Consider the following 24,285-nt stretch of genomic DNA (forward strand, 5'->3'; position numbering starts at 1 on the left):
CATGTACGCACACTCATAAACTGAATTCAGCGCATTCAATCTTCCAATTTACCCTCTGAAAGCACCAGATTAGCAAAGAGAAATCTAGAAATGCCACAACGTTATACAAAAATATCAAAAGGCAAAGTGAAAACAAGGACTAGTGTTTGAAATCAAACAGCTCAGCTTCTTTCTCCTTCCAGAAAGCAAAGCTACGGTTGATGTATTTACAGATCTCGTCATTGCTGAAACAGGAGAAGTCCGTGCTGCTGCTACACTTGAGAAGCTCTTCTTCTTCCGGAGTGGCAGTCTGCACTATGACCTTGGGCACTAGCCTTGTGTCTGGATACTGGCACTCTCTGGCAACCCCAGGATGGGACCTTCCAGGTACTACAGCATTCCCAAAGAACCTGGCTTTGATGTCCTCAAATCCGTCACTCCACTGCCGCTTCCCTTCTTGGATCTCCTGGAGGATGGCCTTGTGGAAGTCCCTGACGGTCTCCCATGGGAAACAACCTACATGATCGAAGACCTCGAAGCACAACAGGTGCCTCATTTTCCGCTCCTCAGCCAGCAAATCCTGCTCCAGGATGTGGAAGTAGCCCAGCATGAAAAGGTCAAGGGTCAGGCTGTCGTAGGCAACCGGCGCCCCGTCCACCTGGTTAGGCAGGAAGTGCTCGGGGGAATAGGTGGTGGGGCACCACTGGCTTAGGGATACCGGCGAAGACTGTATTTTGGCACTCCGCCAGGTGTTGAGCATCTTGTCTACTGCAGTTTTTTGGCGGTAGAAGAGAAAGAGAGAGCTGGTCCGGTGTGGCGTCCCCATTTGTGTCGTCCAATTTTGTATCCCTGATTGTATTGTTGTTGTCTGATGTGGTGTCCCTGACTGTGTCGAGTTCCTTATTGTGTCGACCACGGCCTCTGCTCTTTCGGCTGCCTCCTTTCTCACCCTGGCTCTCACAGAAATGGCGTATGCTGACTTCTTCCAGTGGCTCAAGAACAGGACAACAATGCGTTCTTTTCTCAGGCTGGTCGTCTCCATGACCCGGATTGGGGTAGGGATGTCATGGCGGGCTAGTTCAAGTTCACAGCCTAGAGCAGTGTTAGGGGTTTGAACAGCTATCTCAGAAGCTTCCACTCTCCCTCTCGGAGTCTGGCTCCTTGTGACCGGTCGATGCGAGTCATTCACAAACCCCCCAAATGGGTAAATCCCCCCAATTTGACCTTCAAAGTTGGACCTCAAACTCCTCACCGACACCCCGGACTGCTGGATCTCCCTCTCCACCCTCTCCCTCCTCCCTTTGCTGTAGCTCTGGCTCTCCAAGCGGTGGCTGAAGGATGACACCATCTCAACACGCTGAAGCCTACACATGCCCCTCTCAATCCCCGCCCCCACCGTTTCCCCCTCCCCTTCCCCCACCACCTCCATAACCACTTCCTCATCTCGGCTCGTCAGACTGGCCAGGAGTTGGTACATGCTCTTGACAATGCCAGAGACACGACTACACCACACAGGAAGAGGTAAATGTCCGTCTGCGTCCATCTGCTGGAGGATCTCATTGTTGACGGCGATGTTGGCGATGGGGTCGGGTAGGATGGCCCGGAGCTCCTCGGTGAGACGTGCCAGCTCCAGCTCGTAGGCCTGGCAGCGCTTCTGCATGGACACGTTCTCAATCTGCCTCTCAAGGTAGAGCAGGTCGTCCTCAGTCAGCAGCTCGCCGAACGGGCCCAGGATGGCGTTGTGGGCCTGTGAGTACTTCCAACCATCTTCTTCGGTGTAGCTATTAGCCATGTCCTGGTGGTGAGCAAAGGAAGGAAAGGTCTCAACTTAAAAACAATGGAAAGGTTGAAGCTAAAATGGTTCGCATCATCAGCTACATGCTACTTTTAGCTATCTACATGCTAAACAAAACTAGTGTTACACATGAAAAATACTTGTTTGTGACGATGTTAGAGTTTCTTCCACACTATAAATGGTACGATCCTCAGGCACCCAATGGTAATTTACTCCAGTCCATATCCGGAAAACTATGGAAGCAAATTTGTATTTTTTGGGCATGAATCTGCTTCCATCGCAGTTAATGACTGTACAGAATGCTACATGCATGTCGGTGAAAACATACCTTCATCCTTTGCTCCTCCTCGTCCTGTAACCTGGCCTTGAGTTGGCGCACCATAACCTGCCTCTTCCACTCTGCAATGGGCCGGCCACTCTCGTCGTGGGTGGGCACCAGAGAGTCTATGTCAGCCAGGATCACCTCCTCTATGGGAATGAGCTCCAGTAGCTCCCCCTCACTGTCAGCCCTCTGAGGAGATAATATACCATCAACACATTTTTCAACAGAATTAAATGCTTATGGGTAACTTTATGTGTATGTCAAATATTGTTGTTCTCAGATTTAATAGATTTTTTGTATTAAAATGGGCTTTGTTGCAATATGCTATATATCCATTGTTTAGCTGGAATGGATATTCATATCGGTATATTTAAAATATAAATTCAACCCATCATGAATCAAGCCTCATTCTATAGTGTTCGGTTAGAGTTAGGCCTCGTCCCAAATGGCACCGTATTCCCTTGTGGCGTAATACCAAGACGTGCATTACTTTTGACCAGAGTCCAGATCTCATACTACTGCAAAGATTTAATTATTATTATTTTTTTTCATATTGATGTCACAAATGTATAATTTGTACAGTTCTTTATTAAAAATGTAATTATTTGTCACCTTTGACTATGTAAAGCCTTGCAGTGCTACTTTTCTCTGAGAGTGAGTCAGATACGGTGCATTCGGAAAGTATTCAGACCCCTTGACTTTTTATACATTTTGTCATGCCTTATTCTAAAATTGGATTAAATAAATACAAATCCTCATCAATCTACACACAATACCCCATAATTGTCACGATCGTTTAGAGATGGATTGGACCAAGGTGCAGCGTGTACATTTTACTTTTATTAAATGACACTGAAAAGACAACAAAATACAAAAACGAAGCTACATGCAGTGCAGAAAGCAACTACACGCAAACAAAATCCCACAACCTAAGGTGGGAAAAAGGGCTGCCTAAGTATGATCCCCAATCAGAGACAACGATAAACAGCTGCCTCTGATTGGGAACCATACTAGGCCAATAAAGAAATAGAAACATAGATTTGCCCACCCAAGTCACACCATGACCAAATAGAGAATAAAAAAGGCTCTCTAAAGGCAGGGCGTGACAATAATGAGAAAGCGTAAACAGGTTTTTAGATTTTTTTTGCAAATGTATTAAATATAAAAACAGAAATACCTTATTTATGGTATTTAAGTATTCAGACCCTTTGCTATGATACTCGAAATTGAGCTCAGGTGCATTCTGTTTCCATTGATCATCCTTGATATATTTCTACAACTTGATTGGGGTCCACCTCTGGTAAATTCAATTGATTAGACATGATTTGGAAAGGCACACACCTGTCTATATAAGGTCCCACTGTTGACAGTTCATCAGTCAGAGCAAAAACCAAGCCATGAAGTCGAAGGAATTGTTCGTAGAGCTCTGAGACAGGATTGTGTTGGGGCACAGATCTGGGGAAGGGTATCAAAAAATGTCTGCAGCATTGAAGGTCCCCAAGAACACAGTGGTCTCCATCATTCATAAATGGAAGATGTTTGGACCCACCAAGAGCTGGCCGCCCCAGCCAAACCTTGTAATCAGGGGAGAAGGGCCTTAGTCAGGGAGGTGACCAAGCACCCGATGGGAGAAGAAGGACAACCATCTCTGCAGCACTCCACCAATAGAGTGGCCAGACGGAAGCCTCTCCTCTGTAAAAAAAGGCACATGACAGCCCACTTCGAGTTTGCCAAAAAAGTACCTAAACGACTCTCAGACCATGAGAAAGATTCTCTGGTCTGATGAAACTAAGATTGAGCTCTTTGGCCTGAATGCCAAGCATCATGTCTGGAGAAAACCTGGCACCATCCCTACAGTGAAGCATGGTGGTGGCAGCATCATCCCGTGGCGTGTTTTTTTTCCGTGGCAGGGACTGGGAGACTAGTCAGGATCGAGGGAAAGACGAATGGAGCAAAGCGCAGAGAGATCCTTGATGAAAACATGCTGCAGAGCGCTCAGGACCTCAGACTGGGGCGAAGGTTCACCTTCCAACAGGACAATGACCCTAAGCACACGGCCAAGACAACGCAGGAGTGGCTTTAGGACAAGTCTTGAGTGGCCCAGCCAGAGATCAGACTTGAACCCGATCGAACATCTCTGGAGAGACCTGAAAATACCTGTGCTGCGACGCTCCCCATCCAACCCGACAGAGCTTGAGAGCATCTGCAGATAAGAATGGAATAAACTACCCAAATACAGGTGTGCAAAGTGTGTAGTGTCATACCCAAGAAGACTCAAGTCTGTAATCGCTGCCAAGGTGCTTCACCAAAGTACTGAGTAAAGGGTCTGAATACTTATGTAAATGTCATATTTCTGTTTATTTAAAAAAAAAATATATATATATTTTTTTCATTGTCATTATGGGGTATTGGGTGTAGATTGATGAAGGGAAAAACATCTATTTCATCCATTTTAGAATGAGGCTGTAACGTGACAAAATGTGGAAAAAGTCAAGGGGTCTGAATACATTCCGAATGCTCTGTATATCTTGTTTGGCAATAAATGTGATAGTCTCTCTGAAAAAAAGTGTCTAGTGATTTCAAACAAACACATTTGTTTCAAACAAACACATGTCTGTCATTTAACAACTCCATGCCATGATTAGATATTAAAAATACACACCAATCTCTTTCATAAGTATAAAAAAAATACAGAATTACCAACATTTCTGAAAATGGATATAGCGTTTTGGAATCATAATAGAGCATTATATTACACGGAGCATACAACTGATATTTGACTTTATTTATATAGGCCTACATTGACTTGTGTTGCTCAACACTCGGCGAGTGAAAAGGCAATGAAACAATCTATCTATCTATCTATCTATCTATCTATCTATCTATCTATCTATCTATCTATCTATCTATCTATCAGAACAAGCTCCATGAAATGACTGACGTTTTGTCCAGTGAAGACAGCAGTGATCCCAGCCTGTCTCAGAGACTTGATAGGCTTCATCTGGGAGAACAGGGTTTGGTCCCTCTCTGGAGGCTTCAGCAAATTAAAGGAGCCAACAACTACAAAGGCAAACACAACACAGTCTGTTATATCACGCTTCAACAAAAATGTATCTTTGTGTAAATTTTGATTTGAGTTGTTTTGGATACTTTGGTGAGAGTGTTGCAGCTGACTTGGCCCATTCAAGATAACATGTTGCAGATCAATAAAATCTGGTTGGTTTAGACACAAAATAATTAGCTAGCTAGTTAGTAATATAGTACTATAAAATTGTAATTTATACAAGTGGGTCGGATATAAAAGAATACAAGTGAAAGAATATAAAAGAATACAAGTGGGTCGGATTTTCATTTTGCCAACATGTAGCCTGCCGTTTGCTGGAGCTAACGGTAATCCATTAATAAAAGAGGTTCACACTTGCATTAGCTGGCCAAAATGACATGAAAAGTGATCAAAATGTATTAAAGAGCAGCTGAGCTGACTGATTTACACTGTTTCAATCATACTCATTAGGAAGTGTGACTGAGAATGAGATGTGGGGGCTTGGAGACTTGCTTTGATGTGGGTGTCTCTTGTGTGTGTGTCCGCACGCGGGAAGCATTTGTACATTCACTCTGCCAAAACAGTACACAGTTGCAGTCACTCACCCTTCTAAATACCTTGAAACAGTTTAACCAGTTCTTGTGTCTGGAAGTAACCTAAGCAAACTAGCCAACTTCTTTCAGCCGGTGTGCAACCATGGCAAAGTTGGTTTGATTTTGGGTAGCCCATCTGTGGGGCTAGTTAGGGACCGTCAATAAATTGCACAATGTAAATGGGACAATATTTTCATCTTGTACACCTTTTAATTGTCTCGTTAAATGCTTTCAATATTTATAGATGAGTTTCTACCATTTATAAGTTGTTTTAGGTTTTTTAAGTATTTAAATTGACATTTTTTGATATTGCACCATGTACATTGTGTAATTTACTGATGGCCCCTAACTAGCCCCATGGGATATTCAAAGTCAAACCAAATTCACCATGGTCGTCGTGGGCATAACTATTGGGTTGCGTGCAGCTTCGCTCTGAATTGATGATTACTTGGATGCTGACAGCTATGGGCATGTGGGCAGGATAGAAATAAACCCAACACAAGGAAAACTAATAGGCACAACATATTCCTTAAATCTGCAAATCTCAGTTTTGGACGATACTGACTTTATGACAAAAATTGTCCTATTTACACTTTGTAGCCAATTCTGACTAGAATGAATGTTTCTGACTCATACCAGAGAAGGTGATTGTTCAGCTCAGTCGCTCTTTAACAGTATTGCAGTAATTTCAGCAATTCGGAATTATTTTGATTTTAGACAGCAAAGCAATCGATATCCTATCCTAAACTTTTTGGAAGCGAGAGGCATCTTTTTAAAATGTATTAAAACATGTTTTGTGTCACGCCCTGGTCAAAATATATTATGTTTATCTTCATTTATTGGGTCAGGTTCAGGGTGTGACATGGGTTTATTGTGGTGTGTTTCGTCTTGGGGTTTTGTGGGGTGTATAGCGTAGTCTATGGCTGCCTGAGGCGGTTCTCAATCAGAGTCAGGTGATTATCATTGTCTCTGATTGGGAACCATATTTAGGCAGCCATATTCTTTGAGTGTTTCGTGGGTGATCGTTCCGGTCTCTGTGTTTATATTCACCAGATAGGCTGTATAGTTTTTCACGTTTCCGTCTGTTGTTTTTGTACGTTTCAGTTATTTCATGTCTAGTCATTTTTCTTCAATAAACATGAGTAACCACCACGCTGCATTTTGGTCCGCTCCTCCTTCAACAGAAGAACGCCGTTACAGAATCACCCACCACAACAGGACCAAGCGGCGTGGTAACAGGCAACAGCCGCAGCAGGAGCAGCGTAACAAGACTTTCTGGACTTGGGAGGAAATCCTCGACGGGAGAGGACCCTGGGCTAAACCAGGGGATTATAGCTGCCCCAAGGTGCAGCGAGAGAAGGAATGGACATGGGAGGTCGAACTGGACGGTAAAGGACCCTGGGTTCAGCCTGGAGAATATCGCCGTCCCAAGGAAGAACTGGAGGTGGAAAAGCGGAGAGGCGCTGGTATGAAGAGGCAGCACGGCGACGTGGTTGGAAGCCCGAGAGTCAGCCCCAAAAATTTCTTGGGGGGGGGCTCACAGGGGGTGTGGCTACGCCAGGTAGGAGACCTGCGCAAACTTCCTGTGTTTACCGGGGGCTAAAGAGACCGGGCAGGCACCGTGTTATGCTGTGGAGCGCACGGTGTCTCCAGTGCAGGTGCATAGCCCGGTGCGGTACATACCAGCTCCTCGTATTGGCCGGGCTAGAGTGGGCATCGAGCCAGGTAAAGTTGGGCAGGCTCGGTGCTCAAGAGCTCCAGTGCGCCTGCACGGTCCGGTCTATCCAGTGCCACCTCCACACACCAGTCCTCCGGTGGAAGCTCCCCGCACCAGGCTTCCTGTGCGTGTCCTCTGCCCAGTACTACCAGTGCCAGCACCACGCATCAGGCCTACAGTGCGCCTCGCCTCTCCAGAGCTGCAGGAGCCTTTCTCCTCTCCTGCGCTGCCGGAGCCTTCCGTCTCTCCAGCGCTGCCGGAGCCTTTCTCCTCTCCTGCGCTGCCGGAGCCTCCCGTCTGTTCAGCGCTGCCGGAGCCTTTCTCCTCTACTGCGCTGCCGGAGCCTCCCGTCTGTTCAGCGCTGCCGAAGCCTTTCTCCTCTACTGCGCTGCCGGAGCCTCCCGTCTGTTCAGCGCTGCCGGAGCCTTTCTCCTCTACTGCGCTGCCGGATCCTCCCGTCTGTTCAGCGCTGCCGGAGCCTTTCTCCTCTACTGCGCTGCCGGAGTCTCCCGCCTGTTCAGCGCTGCCCGAGCCTTCCTCCTCTCCTGCGTTGTCGGAGCCTCTCGCCTCTCCATCGCTGCCGGAGTCTCCCGCCTGTTCAGCGCAGCCAGAGCCTTCCTTCTCTACAGTGCTGCTGGAGTCTCCTGCCTGTTCAGCGCAGCCAGAGCTGCCAGCCTGCATGGAGCAGCCAGAGCTGTCAGTCTGCATGGAGCAGCCGGAGCTGTCAGTCTGCATGGAGCTGTCAGTCTGCAAGGAGCTGCCAGTCTGCAAGGAGCTGCCAGTCTGCATGGAGCTGTCAGTCTGCAAGGAGCTGTCAGTCTGCAAGGAGCTGTCAGTCTGCATGGAGCTGCCAGTCTGCATGGAGCAGCCAGAGCTGCCAGTCTGCAAGAAGCCGCCAGAGCTGTCAGTCTACATGGAGCAGCCAGAGCCGCCAGTCAGCATGGAGCAGCCAGATCCGTCAGTCAGCCAGACTCTTCCAGATCTGCCAGTCAGCCAGACTCTTCCAGATCTGCCAGTCAGCCAGACTCTTCCAGATCCGCCAGTCAACCAGACTCTTCCAGAACCGCCAGCCAGCCAGGATCTGCCTGCCTGAGTTTCTCAGTGCTGAGCTTCCTCTCAGTGCTGGGCTTCCTCTCAGTGCCGAGCTGCCCCTCTGTCTCGAGCTGCCCCTCTGTCCCGAGCTGCCCCTCTGTCCCGAGCTGCCCCTCTGTCCCGAGCTGCCCCTCTGTCCCGAGATGCCCCTCTGTCCCGAGCTGCCCCTCAGTCCCGAGCTGCCCCTCAGTCCCGAGCTGCCCCTCAGTCCCGAGCTGCCCCTCAGTCCCGAGCTGCCCCTCAGTCCCGAGCTGCCTCTCAGTCCCGAACTGCCTCTCAGCACCGAGCTGCCCCTCAGTCCAGTGGGGTTCTGGGTGAGGACTACTAGGCCATGGTCGGCGGCGAGGGAGGACGTGAGGAGGGTGGACTAAGACATTTATAGAGTGGGGTCCGCATCCCGCGCCGGAGCAGCCACCATGGACAGACGCCCACCCGGACCCTCCCTATTGTTTTGATGTGCGTCCGGGAGTCCGCACCTTAGGGTTCTGTCACGCCCTGGTCAAAATATATTATGTTTATCTTCATTTATTGGGTCAGGCCAGGGTGTGACATGGGTTTATTGTGGTGTGTTTCGTCTTGGGGTTTTGTGGGGTGTATAGAGTAGTCTATGGCTGCCTGAGGCAGTTCTCAATCAGAGTCAGGTGATTATCATTGTCTCTGATTGGGAACCATATTTAGGCAGCCATATTCTTTGAGTGTTTCGTGGGTGATCGTTCCTGTCTCTGTGTTTATATTCACCAGATAGGCTGTATAGTTTTTCACGTTTCCGTCTGTTGTTTTTGTACGTTTCAGTTATTTCATGTCTAGTCATTTTTCTTCAATAAACATGAGTAACCACCACGCTGCATTTTGGTCCGCTCCTCCTTCAACAGAAGAACGCCGTTACATTTTGAGGGGGTTGATCAGCTTTAATATTTTATATTTCTACTACCAGTCCCTTTATATGTATAAACCTACCTTCACCACTCCAGTGTGTTTTTTTAGAGGGTAGATCAGCTTTAATATTGCAGATAGATTGTAGAGGTCGGTAATTTTTTATCATAGGTACACTTCAACTGTGAGAGACGGAATCTAAAACAAAAATCCAGAAAATCACATTGTATAATTTTTAAGTAATTAATTTGCATTTTATTGGATGACATAACTATTTGATCACCTACCAACCAGTAAGAATTCCGACTCTCACAGACCTGTTAGTTTTTCTTTAAGAAGCCCTCCTGTTCTCCACTCATTACCTGTATTAACTGAACCTGTTTGAACTTGTTACCTGTATCAATCAAACAGACTCCAACCTCTCCACAATGGCCAAGACCAGAGAGGGTGTAAGGACATCAGGGATAAAATTGTAGACCTGCACAAGGCTGGGATGGGCTACAGGACAATAGGCAAGCAGCTTGGTGAGAAGGCAACAACTGTTGGCGCAGTTATTAGAAAATGGAAGAAGTTCAAGATGACGGTCAACCACCCTCGGTCTGGGGCTCCATGCAAGATCTCACCTCGTGGGGCATCAATGATCATGAGGAAGGTGAGGGATCAGCCCAGAACTACACGGTGGGAACTGGTCAATGACCTGAAGAGAGCTGGGACCACAGTCTCAAAGAAAACCATTAGTAACACACTACGCCATCATGGATTAAAATCCTGCAGCACACACAAGGTCCCCCTGCTCAAGCCAGCGCATGTCCAGGCCCGTCTGAAGTTTGCCAATGACCATCTGGATGATCCAGAGGAGGAATGGGAGAAGGTCATGTGGTCTGATGAGACAAAAATAGAGCTTTTTGGTCTAAACGTCACTCGCCGTGTTTGGAGGAAGAAGAAGGATGAGTACAACCCCAAGAACACCATCCCAACCATGAAGCATGAGGTGGAAACATCATTCTTTGGGGATGCTTTTCTGCAAAGGGGACGACTGCACCGTATTGAGGGGAGGATTGATGGGGCCATGTATCGCAAGATCTTGGCCAACAACCTCCTTCCCTTAGTAAGAGCATTGAAGATGGGTTGTGGCTGGGTCTTCCAGCATGACAACGACCCGAAACACGAAGCCAGGACAACTAAGGAGTGGCTCCGTAAGAAGCATCTCAAGGTCCTGGAGTGGCCTAGCCAGTCTCCAGACCTGAACCCAATAGAACATCTTTGGAGGGAGCTGAAAGTCCGTATTGCCCAGCGACAGCCCCGAAACCTGAAGGATCTGGAGAAGGTCTGTATGGAGGAGTGGGCCAAAATCCCTGCTGCAGTGTGTGCAGACCTGGTCAAGAACTACAGGAATCATATGATCTCTGTAATTGCAAACAAAGGTTTCTGTACCAAATATTAAGTTATGCTTTTCTGATGTATCAATTACTTATGTCATGCAATAAAATGCAAATCAATTACTTAAAAATCATACAATGTGATTTTCTGGATTTTTGTTTTAGATTCCGTCTCTCACAGTTGAAGTGTACCTATGATAAAAATTACAGACCTCTACATACTTTGTAAGTAGGAAAACCTGCAAAATCGGCAGTGTATCAAATACTTGTTCTCCCCACTGTACATACAGACATACACATGCATACATACACACACACACATATATATTATATATATTATATATATATATTATATATATATATATGTATATATATATGTACTATATATATATTTAGGGTTAGTGAAAAATATATATACATATATATACACACACTACCATTCAAAAGGTTGGGGTCACTTGTTTTTGAAAGAAAAGCACATTTATTGTCAAGTTTATCATTTTTAAAGGCTAATTGATCATTAGAAAAACCTTTTGCAATTATTTTAGCACAGCTGAAAACTGTTGTCCTTATTAAAGAAGCAATAAAACTGGCCTTCTTTAGACTAGTTGAGTATCAGCATTTGTGGGTTTGATTATAGGCTCAAAATGTCCAGAAACAAAGACCTTTCTTCGGAAACTCGTGAGTTTATTCTTGTTCTGAGAAATGAAGGCTATTCCATGCGAGAAATTGCCAAGAAACTGAATATCTCGTACAATGCTGTGTACTACTCCCTTCACAGAACAAACTGGCCCTAACCAGAATAGAAAGAGGAGTTGGAGGCCCCAGTACACAATTGAGCAAGAGGACAAGTACATTAGAGTGTCTATCCCGGAGTCGCCTCTTCACTGTTGACGTTGAGACTGGTGTTTTGCGGGTACTATTTAATGAAGCTGCCAGTTGAGGACTTACCCACAAAACACCAGTCTCAACGTCAACAGTGAAGAGGCAACTCCGCGATGCTGGCCTTGTAGGCAGAGTTGCAAAGAAAAATCTCAGACTGGCCAATAAAAATAAAAGATTAAGACCGGCAAAAGAACACAGACACTGGACAGAGGAAGATTGGAAAAAAGTGTTATGGACAGACGGATCTAAGTGTGAGGTGTTTGGATCACAAAGAAGAACATTTGCGAGACGCAGAAAAATAATGAAAAGATGCTGGAGGAGTGATTGACGCCATCTATCAAGCATGGTGGAGGCAATGTGATGGTATGGGTGTGCTTTGGTGATGCTAAAGTGGGAGAGCTACATATGGACACCAAAATAAATGATCTAATGACTGTCTCTTCGCCTCAAAATCTACAGAGCTGGGAAGGTTGTGTCTCCCATATAAATATATAACATTCTATTGGTTCCAAGAATTTTGTATAATAATTTAAATATAAAAATGAAAAGTTTTGAATCCGGTGTCATTTTCCGTATCAGTTCCTAAACCATGTGCCATGGAATCGGTACATCGAAAATCTCTTGCCAACTATTTTGCAATCTATATGGCACAGCTGTCAATTATGGTTTGGTGAATCATGGGTGACTCCATCATTTGTAAAAAGTTTCAGTAAATTATTTTTGGTATCATTTCTATGTTGAAGATTAAAAAATAATTTGGTGTATTTTTTCCCATATTCCATCCAGTTTGAACAATTATCTGGAGGTGTCTTGCAAAGTTCTCAATGCTCCTTACCAGAAGAGGCCACCTGTACATGTTGCATGGAGCCAGTGGCGTTTCTCATTGAGGGGGAATATATCGGGGTCAAAGATGAGGATGATGCCAGGGGCGGGGTGGGGTAGCGAGGCTGGGGAGGCACCTCCTTCACCGGCTGCTAGGGACACATACGGGACAGGGATAAGGAGTATGTCAATGAATAAACAGTAATAGATAAATATATTGGAACAAAGATATATTACAAATATATTACACATATATTTAGTATTGTAATGTATATAGAGAAATATATATATTTACAATATATTTCTGATATTATATACACTGTATGTATATGTGCACTGAGTGTACAAAACATAAAGAACACCTTTCTAATATTGAGTTGCACCCCCCCTTTTGCCCTCAGAACAGCCTCAAATCGTTGGGGCATGGACTCTACAAATTTGGCTGGATGTCCTTTGGGTGGTGGACCATTCTTGATACACACGGGAAACTGTTGAGCGTGAAAACCCCCGCAGCTTTGCAGTTCTTGACACAAACCGGTGCTCCTGGCACCTACTACCATACCCCATTCAAAGGCACTTCAATCTTTTGTCTTGCCCTACACCCTCTGACTGAATGGCACACATACACAATCCATGTCTCATTTGTCTCAAGGCTTAAAAATCCTTCTTTCCTGCAGTGGCCTAAATCAGGGTCACACAGAGTGTTACTTGGTTAATTCTTAAACAAATCTAATTTGAAACAAAAGTATGCACCTCACATGCAAGAAATACCAGGTCTGATATAAGAGTTGAAATGTATTAAGTTTTCATCACAATATTACACTTTATATACATCACTGAAGACTGAAATATAACAAAATTGTCATGAAGTGGAACGACATTTATTGGATATTTCAAACTTTTTTAACAAATCAAAAACTGAAAAATAGGGCGTGCAAAATTATTCAGCGCCTTTACTTTCAGTGCAGCAAACTCTCTCCAGAAGTTCAGTGAGGATCTCTGAATGATCCAATGTTGACCTAAATGACTAATGATGATAAATACAATCCACCTGTGTGTAATCAAGTCTCCGTATAAATGCACCTGCACTGTGATACTCTCAGAGGTCCGTTAAAAGCGCAGAGAGCATCATGAAGAACAAGGAACACACCAGGCAGGTCCGAGATACTGTTGTGAAGAAGTTTAAAGCCGGATTTGGATACAAAAAGATTTCCCAAGCTTTAAACATCCCAAGGAGCACTGTGCAAGCGATAATATTGAAATGGAAGGAGCACTGCAAATCTACCAAGACCTGGCCGTCCCTCTAAACTTTCAGCTCATACAAGGAGAAGACTGATCAGAGATGCAGCCAAGAGGCCCATGATCACTCTGGATGAATTGCAGAGATCTACAGCTGAGGTGGGAGACTCTGTCCATAGGACAACAATCGGTCGTATATTGCACAAATCTGGCCTTTATGGAAGAGTGGCAAGAAGAAAGCCATTTCTTAAAGATATCCATAAAAAGTGTCGTTTAAAGTTTTCCACAAGCCACCTGGGAGACACACCAAACATGTGGAAGAAGGTGCTCTGGTCAGATGAAACCAAAATTGAACTGTTTGGCAACAATGCAAAACGTTATGTTTGGCGTAAAAGCAACACAGCTCATCACCCTGAACACACCATCCCCACTGTCAAACATGGTGATGGCAGCATCATGGTTTGGGCCTGCTTTTCTTCAGCAGGGACAGGGAAGATGGTGAAAATTGATGGGAAGATGGATGGAGCCAAATACAGGACCATTCTGGAAGAAAACCTGATGGAGTCTGCAAAAGACCTGAAACTGGGACGGAGATTTGTCTTCCAACAAGACAATGATCCAAAACATAAAGCAAAATCTACAATGGAATGGTTCAAAAATAAACATATCCAGGTGTTAGAATGGCCAAGTCAAAGTCCAGACCTGAATCCAATTGAGAATCTGTGGAAAGAACTGAAAACTGCTGTTCACCTGGATTCACCTGGTCAGTCTATGTCATGGAACAGCCAGTGTTCATAATGTTTTGTATACTCAGTGTCTATACATATAATATGTATTACAACACAATCACTAGCAGAAGGCGACTGGGAAAGCTGCCGTTAACGTCAATATTGTGTGCATGTTTGTAAACAACAGCTGGTGCAGGAAGTCTCTAGATTTTCCTCGCCTGAAGTAGAGTATCTTGTGATAAAATGCAGACCACTATTTGCCTAGAGAGTTTTCAGCTATACTTTTCGTGGCTGTTTATTTACCACCACAGATGGATGCTGGCACTAAGACCGCACTCGGTCAGCTGTATAAGGAAATAAGAAAACAGGAAACAACTCACCCAAAGGTGACACTCCTAGTGACCGGAGATTTTAATGCAGGGAAACTTAAATCAGTTCTACCTAATTTCTATCAACATGTGAAACCAGAGGGAAAAAAATTCTAGATCACCTGTACTCCTCACATAGGCGCGTACAAAGCCCTCCCTCGCCCTCCATTTTGTAAATCTGACCACAATTCTATACTCCTGATTCCTGCTTACAAGCAAAAATTAAATCAGGTAGCACCAGTGACTCGGTCTATAAAAAAGTGGTCAGATGAAGCAGATGCTAAACTACAGGACTGTTTTGCCAGCACAGACTGGAAAATGTTCTGGGATTCTTCCGATGGCATTGAGGAGTACACCACATCAGTCACTGGCTTTATCAATAAGTGCATCGAGGATGTCGTCCCCACAGTGACTGTACGTACATATCCCAAACAGAAGCCATGGATTACAGGCAACATTCTCACTGAGCTAAAGGGTAGAGCTGCCGCTTTCAAGGTACAGGACCCTAACCCGGAAGCTTATAAGAAATCCTACTATGCCCTCCGATGAACCATCAAACAGGCAAAGCGTCAATACAGGCCTAAGATTGAATCATACTACACCTGCTCCGATGATCGTCTTATGTGGCAGGGCTTGCAAACTATTACATACTACAAATGGAAGCACAGCCGCAAGCTGCCCAGTGACATGAGCCTACCAGACGAGCTAAATCACTTCTATACTCGCTTCGAGGCAAGCAACACTGAGGCATGCATGAGAGCATCAGCTGTTCCGGACGACTGTGTGATCATGCTCTCCGTAGCCGATGTGAGTAAGACCTTTAAACAGGTCAGCATTCACAAGGCTGCGGGGCCAGATTGATTACAGGATATGTGCTCCGGGCATGTGTTGACCAACTGGCAGGTGTCTTCACTGACATTTTCAACATGTCCTTGATTGAGTCTGTAATACCAACATGTTTCAAGCAGACCACCATAGTCCCTGTGCCCAAGAACACGAAGGCAACCTGCCTAAATGACTACAGACCCGTAGCACTCACGTCCATAGCCATGAAGTGCTTTGAAAGGCTGGTAATGGCTCACATCAACACCATTATCCCAGAAACACTAGACCCACTCCAATTTGCATACCGCCCAAACAGATCCACAGATGATGCAATCTCTATTGCACTCCACACTGCCCTTTCCCACCTAGACAAAATGGAACACCTACGTGAGAATGCTATTCATTGACTACTACAGCTCAGCGTTAAACTCCATAGTACCCTCAAAGCTCATCACTTAGCTAAGGATCCTGGGACTAAACACCTCCCTCTGTAACTGGATCCTGGACTTCCTGACCGACCGCCCCCAGGTGGTGAGGGTAGGTAGCAACACATGTGCCACGCTGATCCTCAACACTGGAGCCCCTCAGGGGTGCGTGCTCCGTCCCCTCCTGTACTCCCTGTTCACCCATGACTGCATGGCCAGGCACGACTCTAACACTCGACTCCAACACATTAAGTTTGCAGACGACACAACAGTGGTAGGCCTGATCACCGACAACGACGAGACAGCCTATAGGGAGGAGGTCAGAGACCTGGCCGGGTGGTGCCAGAATAACAACCTATCCTTGAACGTAACCAAGACTAAGGAGATGATTGTGGACAACAGGAAAAGGAGGACCAAGCACGCCCTCATTCTCATCGACGGGGCTGTCGTGGAGCAGGTTGAGAGCTTCAATTTTTTTGGTGTCCACATCACCACCAAACTAGAATGGTCCAAACACATCAAGACAGTCGTGAAGAGGGCACGACAAATCCTATTCCCCCTCAGGAAACTAAAAAGATTTGGCATGGGTTCTACAGCTGCAACATCGAGAGCATCCTGACTGGTTGCATCACTGCCTGGTACTGCAATTGCTCGGCCTCCAAAAGCAAGGCACTACAGAGGGTAGTGCGTTCAACCCAGTACATCACTGAGGCTAAGCTGCCTGCCATCCAGGACCTCTATACCAGGCGGTGTCAGAGGAAGGCCCTAAAAATTGTGAAAGACCCCAGCCACCCGTCATAGATTGTTCTCTCTACTACCGCATGGCAAGCGGTACCAGAGTGCCAAGTCTAGGACAAAAAGGCTTCTCAACAGTTTTTACCCCCAAGCCGTAAGACTCCGGCACAGGTAATCAAATGGCTACCCGGACTATTTGCATTGTGTTCCTCCCCCCGAACCCCTCTTTTACGCTGCTGCTACTCTCTGTTCATCATATATGCATAGTCCCGTTAACTATACATTCATGTACATACTACCTCAATTGGCCCGACCAACCAGTGCCCCTGCAAATTGGCTAACCGGGCTATCTGCATTGTGTCCCGCCACCCGCCACCCACCACCCGCCAACCCCTCTTTTACACTACTGCTACTCTGTGTTAATCATATGTGCATAGTCACTTCAACCATATCTACATGCACATATTACCTCAATCAGCCCGACTAACCGGTGCCTATAAACATGTAGCCTCGCTGCTGTTATTTTTCACTGTCTTTTTACTGTTGTTTTTATTTATTTACTTACCTATTGTTCACCTAATACCTTTTTGAACTGTTGGTTAGAGCCTGTGAGTAAGCATTTCACTGTAAGGTCTACACCTGTTGTATTCGGCGCACGTGACAAATAAACTTTGATTTGATTTATTCAACGGTGACTGGTTTCCCAGACTTCAGGGTCGGTCACCTTGCTGCTCTCCATTTCAGCCCGTGAATAGGTTCCTCCTTTTGTCCAGGTAGAGGCAGGATAGTTCAAGGTCAAGTCCAAGGAGTATCTTCAGACCCAGAGCCTCTAATACACTGTTGGTCTCCCACTCCTCTCTTTCTCTCTGGATGGGAACACTCTCTGAAAGACAGTGTCAGAGAGGAAGAACACCACATAACATAGCAGTTGCCGTTACTCTCGGATGATAATCAGTAGTGAATTGGGTTAGCCATACCGTTCACATGACATTTCACCTACATTAAGCATTTTAACAACAACAACGACGACGACATCAGCAACTCACAGACCCGAGCTGGCCAAGAGTACCCCACCTAGAGAGAAACGTGACCTCAGAACATGACCCACGAGTCGATAAGAGGCCCCAAACCAATCTTCTAAGAGACCAAGACCCCCAGGAAGGAGGATACATACAGTATGCTAACACCCACACAAGCACACACACACACGCTACTGTACACAAAGTCCAGAGGTAAAAGCTAGAGGTGAAACGTGAGCCCAGACTGTTGAATGTAGCATACCCCCCCCCCATGGGATGTAGGAGAGACAGACAGTGAGTGTGTAAGAGGTCAGATACCTGATAGTACGGTTCAGGTAACCTTAGTGATTCACAGGATGTTTAAGGACTTAATGCTATTCATTAGCCTAAATGCTACAGGGTCCACTTATGGTAGGCTGTGCCACCCAATAACACTACACTGGCACTTAATCCAAGTGCTGTGGTTCCTTAGCTACAGTGATACACACTCTAATTAGTCAATATTAAGATATCAAGAGCCTAATTGAAAGAAGGATTCATTGAATGCATGAACACATAAGCAAATGTATGCTTTCCAGATCTAATTTCGAGAAAGCTTGTTTTATAAGCATCCGTAAGCCCCCCCACACAATCACAGCAATGATTCCTATTACTGAAAGGTAGGGTCAATATGAAACAAAATAAATCACTATCTGTTCACAGTAGCAGGACTTTATCAGTCATCTCACCTAGACTGACACACTGAACAACAATGTGAGACAAATGTAATGGTGTCCCTACTATGGTTATTTCCCCAGTTTATAAAAGAAAACCATCCTTTGGTTCAAGGAATCCGACAACATGGCTTGGCATTCATTGTTTCAGAAAGTCATTTGTGTTAATACTAAAACTACTGACAATATGTCTAGACACAGATCTGTCTCTGCTGGTGAAACTCTACCCTGCAGTACTCCAATGATCACATGTTTTGCCCTCTCAAAACACCCAACTATGGTTCCCACATCATTTTTTTTATTTTTATACTAGAGATTCCACTAAGCAAAGATGTATACTTACAATAACTGCTGGATTCCCGGCATAGATTAAGTGCTGGTATGTTTGAGAAACGGTCTTCAACTTCTTTGACGCCCTCTTTAGCCGGGCCAGCCAATGAACAAGGAAGAGTGGCCCATGTTCCAAACCCTCAGATAGGGGCCTTCTTAATGTTAATTATTCAAGGGTGGGATTGGATGTCCTGGGATATGAAGGTACAAGTAGACCCAATGTCATGTGGATGTATGTATGCGAGGGAACCAAAGGCTGGGGGCAGGTGAAAGAAATGACATGTGACAAAGGAAGGTGAGCAATGCCTGTCAGTCAGATTGAAGGCAGCGAGGCATTGAATAGCGCTTGGCTGATTGGCTCGCCATTATGTTGTGGCGTCGGAGACATTCATTGGCATCAGACTATTGATTGATAAAGAGATCTGGCTTTGCAGTGATGGGGCCAGAACAAAATTATTGAGGCTGTATGGGAGAACTTTTTGGGTAAGAAAAGGCAAAGCGCCAAAGCTAGATACGCACACACACGCACTGGCGCGCCACCCTCCCCCCCCCCCCCAAACACATGCTCGCGCTCACAATTCCACATACATACATACATACAACAGGCCATGCTCCCCAATATGTCCCAGATTACAAAACCGTTTTAATCCCTGAATTGTGAATTGTCCTGTAATCCCTTCTGCACCATCCCCACCATGGCACACTATTGAGTCCCATTGTGTGGAGTAATAAGCAAAACATTTATGTCTCTGTTATTAAGGGATTAGGCTTAATGACCTGTCTGTCTGGCCTGAGAACATCCTGAGTGCATTATCAATTATGGAGGGAGGCCATCACGGGCGTCGAGGACCACACACACACACACACTGAACAGGTAGGGCCAAACACACACACACACACACACACACACACACACTGAACAGGTAGGGTCAAACACACACACACACACTGAACAGGTAGGGCCAAACACACACACACACACACACACTGAACAGGTAGGGCCAAACACACACACACACACTGAACAGGTAGGGTCAAACACACACACACACACTGAACAGGTAGGGTCAAACACACACACACACACACACACTGAACAGGTAGGGTCAAACACACACACACACACTGAACAGGTAGGGTCAAACACACACACACACACACTGAACAGGTAGGGCCAAACACACACACACACACACACTGAACAGGTAGGGCCAAACACACACACACACACACACTGAACAGGTAGGGTCAAACACACACACACACACTGAACAGGTAGGGTCAAACACACACACACACACACTGAACAGGTAGGGTCAAACACACACACACACACACACTGAACAGGTAGGGCCAAACACACACACACACACACTGAACAGGTAGGGCCAAACACACACACACACACTGAACAGGTAGGGCCAAACACACACACACACACTGAACAGGTAGGGCCAAACACACACACACACACACACTGAACAGGTAGGGCCAAACACACACACACACTCACACTGAACAGGTAGGGCCAAACACACACACACACTCACACACACACACTGAACAGGTAGGGCCAAACACACACACACACTCACACACACACACACACACACACACACTGAAGAGCTAGGGCCAAACACACACACACACACTGAACAGGTAGGGCCAAACACAGACACACACTGAACAGGTAGAACCACACACACACACACACACACACACAATGAACAGGTGGGGCCAAACACACACACAAGACACACGGACACACACATTGGCTGTTCATCCAAAAAAAATGAATGATCAAGTATTTGATTAATTGAATCCGCTGTGTTAGTGCTGGACGGGACCAAAAACATGCACACCATGTAGGTTCCCCAGGAAGAGGAATGAATAGCACTGCATTAGAGATGCTCAGAGTTCTCGATGTCCAGTTGAGTTGTCCAAACCAGCACATCTATGATCTTTCGCTAATAAATGATGCCAAACAAAATCCAAACAAAGGACACAAGCAAGTGTTGCATAAATGTGACATTTATTTCACTTTATTTCGACAACTGGTTACGTGTCCACAAACATTAGAAGACACTAGAACTCCAACACTCAAAGATAACGTGAGCACTGAGATGATGTCACAGGCCAGTTATTATGGTATAAAGGAACAGGGGTTACATCTGTGCAATTGGCTGTGGTGGATCCTATCAGGTTAATTATTTACAAGAAAGGTGCCAATCAAATGTCAAGAAGAGTCAATACCGAGTCATGGAGGTGGGCGTTTCTCTACAGGGCTGCACTGAGGGGGATAGGACATCAATAGCAAGCAGTAAGGGAAAGAGAGAGACCAGGGTGAGGAAGAGACACATCTACATGCTTGGATCCAGGAAATGTCATGTTAAAAAAGCAGTCAAATCAGTGAAAGAGCCAATCCATATTCGTCTATAGCCAGATCACTGAACTTCAAATGCATTGTTTTAACTTGCAGGGAATTCTTCTTTGAGGACAGAAAGTCAGCTATCCTAGCATTAACAAGTAGAGTTAAGAGTCCCCTTTACAGTAGATGCATTTAAGGTGCTACACGCTAAAGCGACAATAGTACAGTTGAAAAAACAACATCTCCTTCTGTTGAAGGATATCCTACCCCCCAACCAATCTTACTCACACATTATTCATTCAATTATGAGATGTGATAAATACAATAAATTAGACTTGGATGACAATTCAATAGCTCAAACATTCCCCGCTGACATACTCCACCTCCAAATAGCAACAATAATTCATAAATAGAGCTTTATTTTCTTCCATTGTTCGAGCAGACAAATTAAAGTGGCATACCAGTGTACAACAAAGCTTAAAATGCATACACCAAGATGACCCCAACCTGACCCACCATATGAATCCCAGATTCCTTAGTTAATGGTATTTACCTAGCGATAGGTTGTGTTTTTGGTGTCAGCGTTCTAGAATCAGAAAACAGAAAGAACCGCCAGTATATAACAGCAATTATATTCCTTATTGGGAAGGATATGTTTATAATTGGAGGCTATAAACGCGTAGTTATGGGACAGCGTGTGAGCATGCCATGTCTTGCATGTTTTACCTTGCCGTGGCTATCTCAGCATGCTCTGTAGGTTGGCTGGCCTAAAGCATGCACGATCTGCTACACGGGAGAATTGTGTTTGACCCGAACCACGACCCTCGCAGTAAGAACAAGGAACAACAGTAAGACATGATCCAATTGGCTGTCTGGCCACGGCCCTGGTCTGCTGCACTAACACACGACGTTACCGTAAACGCAAGACTAGCACTTGATTTTCAATAAAGCATGGTCACGCAAGAGCATAGCACAGCTAGACTAGGAGACAACCGGCAACTTCAGTTTGAAATTGCCCATCTTTTATGGGCTGCTAGAACAACGTAGCGCTGAAAGAGTCCCTTTGCGTTTACTTCAGTCCGCAGCGCCCCCTTGATTGACTTAGGACTCGTTTTGTTCCAGTGAGCAGTTTGCATGTCATCTGGATGTAGCAGTATGGTCACATAAACAATAAACAGCTTCCCAAGTCACTGGATGTGAGACAGGTTCTGTATAGGTTTCGGATACAAACGCCAGGCTGTAAAACAAGCTATACAAAAGCAGAGCAAAGGATGTTAATACGCTACTTTACAACAAGGAGCTGACGTAGGCTATATACTGTATTAGGGCTATTTAATCCAAACGGATAGATTCACATGGACACATAGCGTCAATAGAAGGTTCATAGCATCCCAGTAAATAAATGTTTGCTTTGATACATGTAGTACTGAGCGAACGTGGTGGACGTCAACGATGTGAAAGTGTGGGATTGATGAAAAACTGGAATTATTCAACATTACTGTAACCCACCACCATAGAACGGAATAAACGTCAACTTGCTCGATTGGAACCATTCTTAGTGTATCTACATGGTATAATTCACTTATAAACAGACATTCAGGGTCAAAATAGAGGAGAGGAATAGTAGGTTTTGATGTTTTGAAGATTACATTAATATCTCTAAAACCTGGGAGCCATTTTGTCAAGTCTACACAACAGAGAATATCTTTACTATTTAAAATTGAGATTGGAATGCTTTGGTTTAAAGCAACTGAGTGAAATAAAGTGTACATAATGCAACAATAAAGTGCGACGCGACAAAACTGGTCAGTGATCCCATACAAATAAAAAAAATGAACAAATGATGTACATACACAAATCATATGGAAAACCACATAAGGTGAAAATAAATCAAGGACACAACTGCTCTCCCCTGTCAGGCAGCCAGCAAAATGACATACTTTATACTTTACTGTAGCAAATGTGTTACTATGAAATGTCAGCACAGCGAACTCACCATTATCCAAACATGGAGGCCAAAGAGTCATCCTATTGTCCTATCACATTCTATCCATCATATTATCCAACTATTACAATTCTATCCCACTGTATTCTGTCCAAAACATTGTCCTATTATGTCACTTTTCACCCTACACTGTCCAATGTACCTTCACAGCATCCCATCTATCACACTGTATATCGTCCAAAACCTTGGATACAAAACAGATGCAATGACAACGAGTTACAGTATGCGCCTGCAGCCCAGCGATTTTCAACATGAGGTAATATGGATACGCTGTTAGCATGAGAAAGAGCATTGATAGGTACTGCTATCTTCCCCGCACTAAACACACACACACAGAAACAGAGATATCTTATGAGAGGACTAGAAAAGGGAATATACCATTTTCCCATTATTCTTTTTCTTATTAGACTACAGTGTTTATAAGAAATACATGAGAGGTTTGGATATGGGGCATCATATACAAATAGTGGGTGGTAGTAAGTTGCATGATATTGGAACTGATAACAACTCGGACTAAGACATAAGCGTTATATTCTTCCTTTGTTTGGCTAAACCCTATAGGGGCTGTAAGCCTGGAAGGTAAGGTCTACATACACATGACAATAAGGAGCATCACAGCCAGCGGAGCTAAGCCCCACTACTCAGGGTTGTGTTGTTAGTTAGTCTTACAGTATACGGGTTTTAATGGTCTTTAATGGGTAGTTTATACCATGCATGATCCAGGTAACCAGGAAGAGGCGTCAAAGAGGAGATCGGCTGGGATGGTTTTAAGTGCTATTTGAGGACGTATCAGCGACAGGATGGAGCACTGTTAGGACGGAGAGCAGCGCAGGAGAGAGCTGTTTAGATAAGGTATATACAGCAGAGGGTCCGTGGAGATTTCAGATGTCCCCCCCCCCCCACACACAGCGGGTGTTCCTGTTTCTCACATCCTCTGGCCTGACTTTCTTCTGGAGAGCTTAGACCTTGAAGAGGTAAGAGAGGGGAGGGTTAATCTTAAATAAGCGTTCACAAGGAGATTGAACTAATC

The 24,285-nt window shown here is 45.1% G+C and overlaps 2 protein-coding genes across 26 annotated transcripts in view; both read right to left on the reverse strand.

Annotated features, from left to right (window-relative positions):
- Positions 1-139: 139 nt before the first annotated feature.
- On the reverse strand, positions 140-17,559 carry LOC135508340 (espin-like protein). The gene is made up of 6 exons (XM_064928455.1): positions 17,545-17,559; positions 12,514-12,649; positions 5,038-5,156; positions 2,103-2,285; positions 867-1,774; positions 140-782 (listed from the first exon to the last, which is right to left on the reverse strand). The coding sequence occupies exons 1-6, from the start codon at positions 17,557-17,559 to the stop codon at positions 140-142; spliced, it is 2,004 nt and encodes a 667-aa protein (XP_064784527.1).
- Positions 17,560-20,892: 3,333 nt separating this feature from the next.
- Positions 20,893-24,285, reverse strand: part of kif1ab (kinesin family member 1Ab) — a 59,980-nt gene continuing 56,587 nt past the window's right edge. For all 25 annotated transcript variants that reach the window (XM_064941765.1, XM_064941850.1, XM_064941841.1 and 22 more), the window contains one exon: positions 20,893-24,220. In XM_064941765.1, coding sequence (XP_064797837.1) covers positions 24,181-24,220 — 40 coding nt within the window. In that variant the 3' untranslated portion in view covers positions 20,893-24,180. The remainder of the gene's footprint in view (positions 24,221-24,285) is intronic.

This window comes from Oncorhynchus masou, chromosome 3 (genome assembly GCF_036934945.1).
Source record: "Oncorhynchus masou masou isolate Uvic2021 chromosome 3, UVic_Omas_1.1, whole genome shotgun sequence".
Classification (NCBI taxonomy): Eukaryota; Metazoa; Chordata; class Actinopteri; order Salmoniformes; family Salmonidae; genus Oncorhynchus; species Oncorhynchus masou.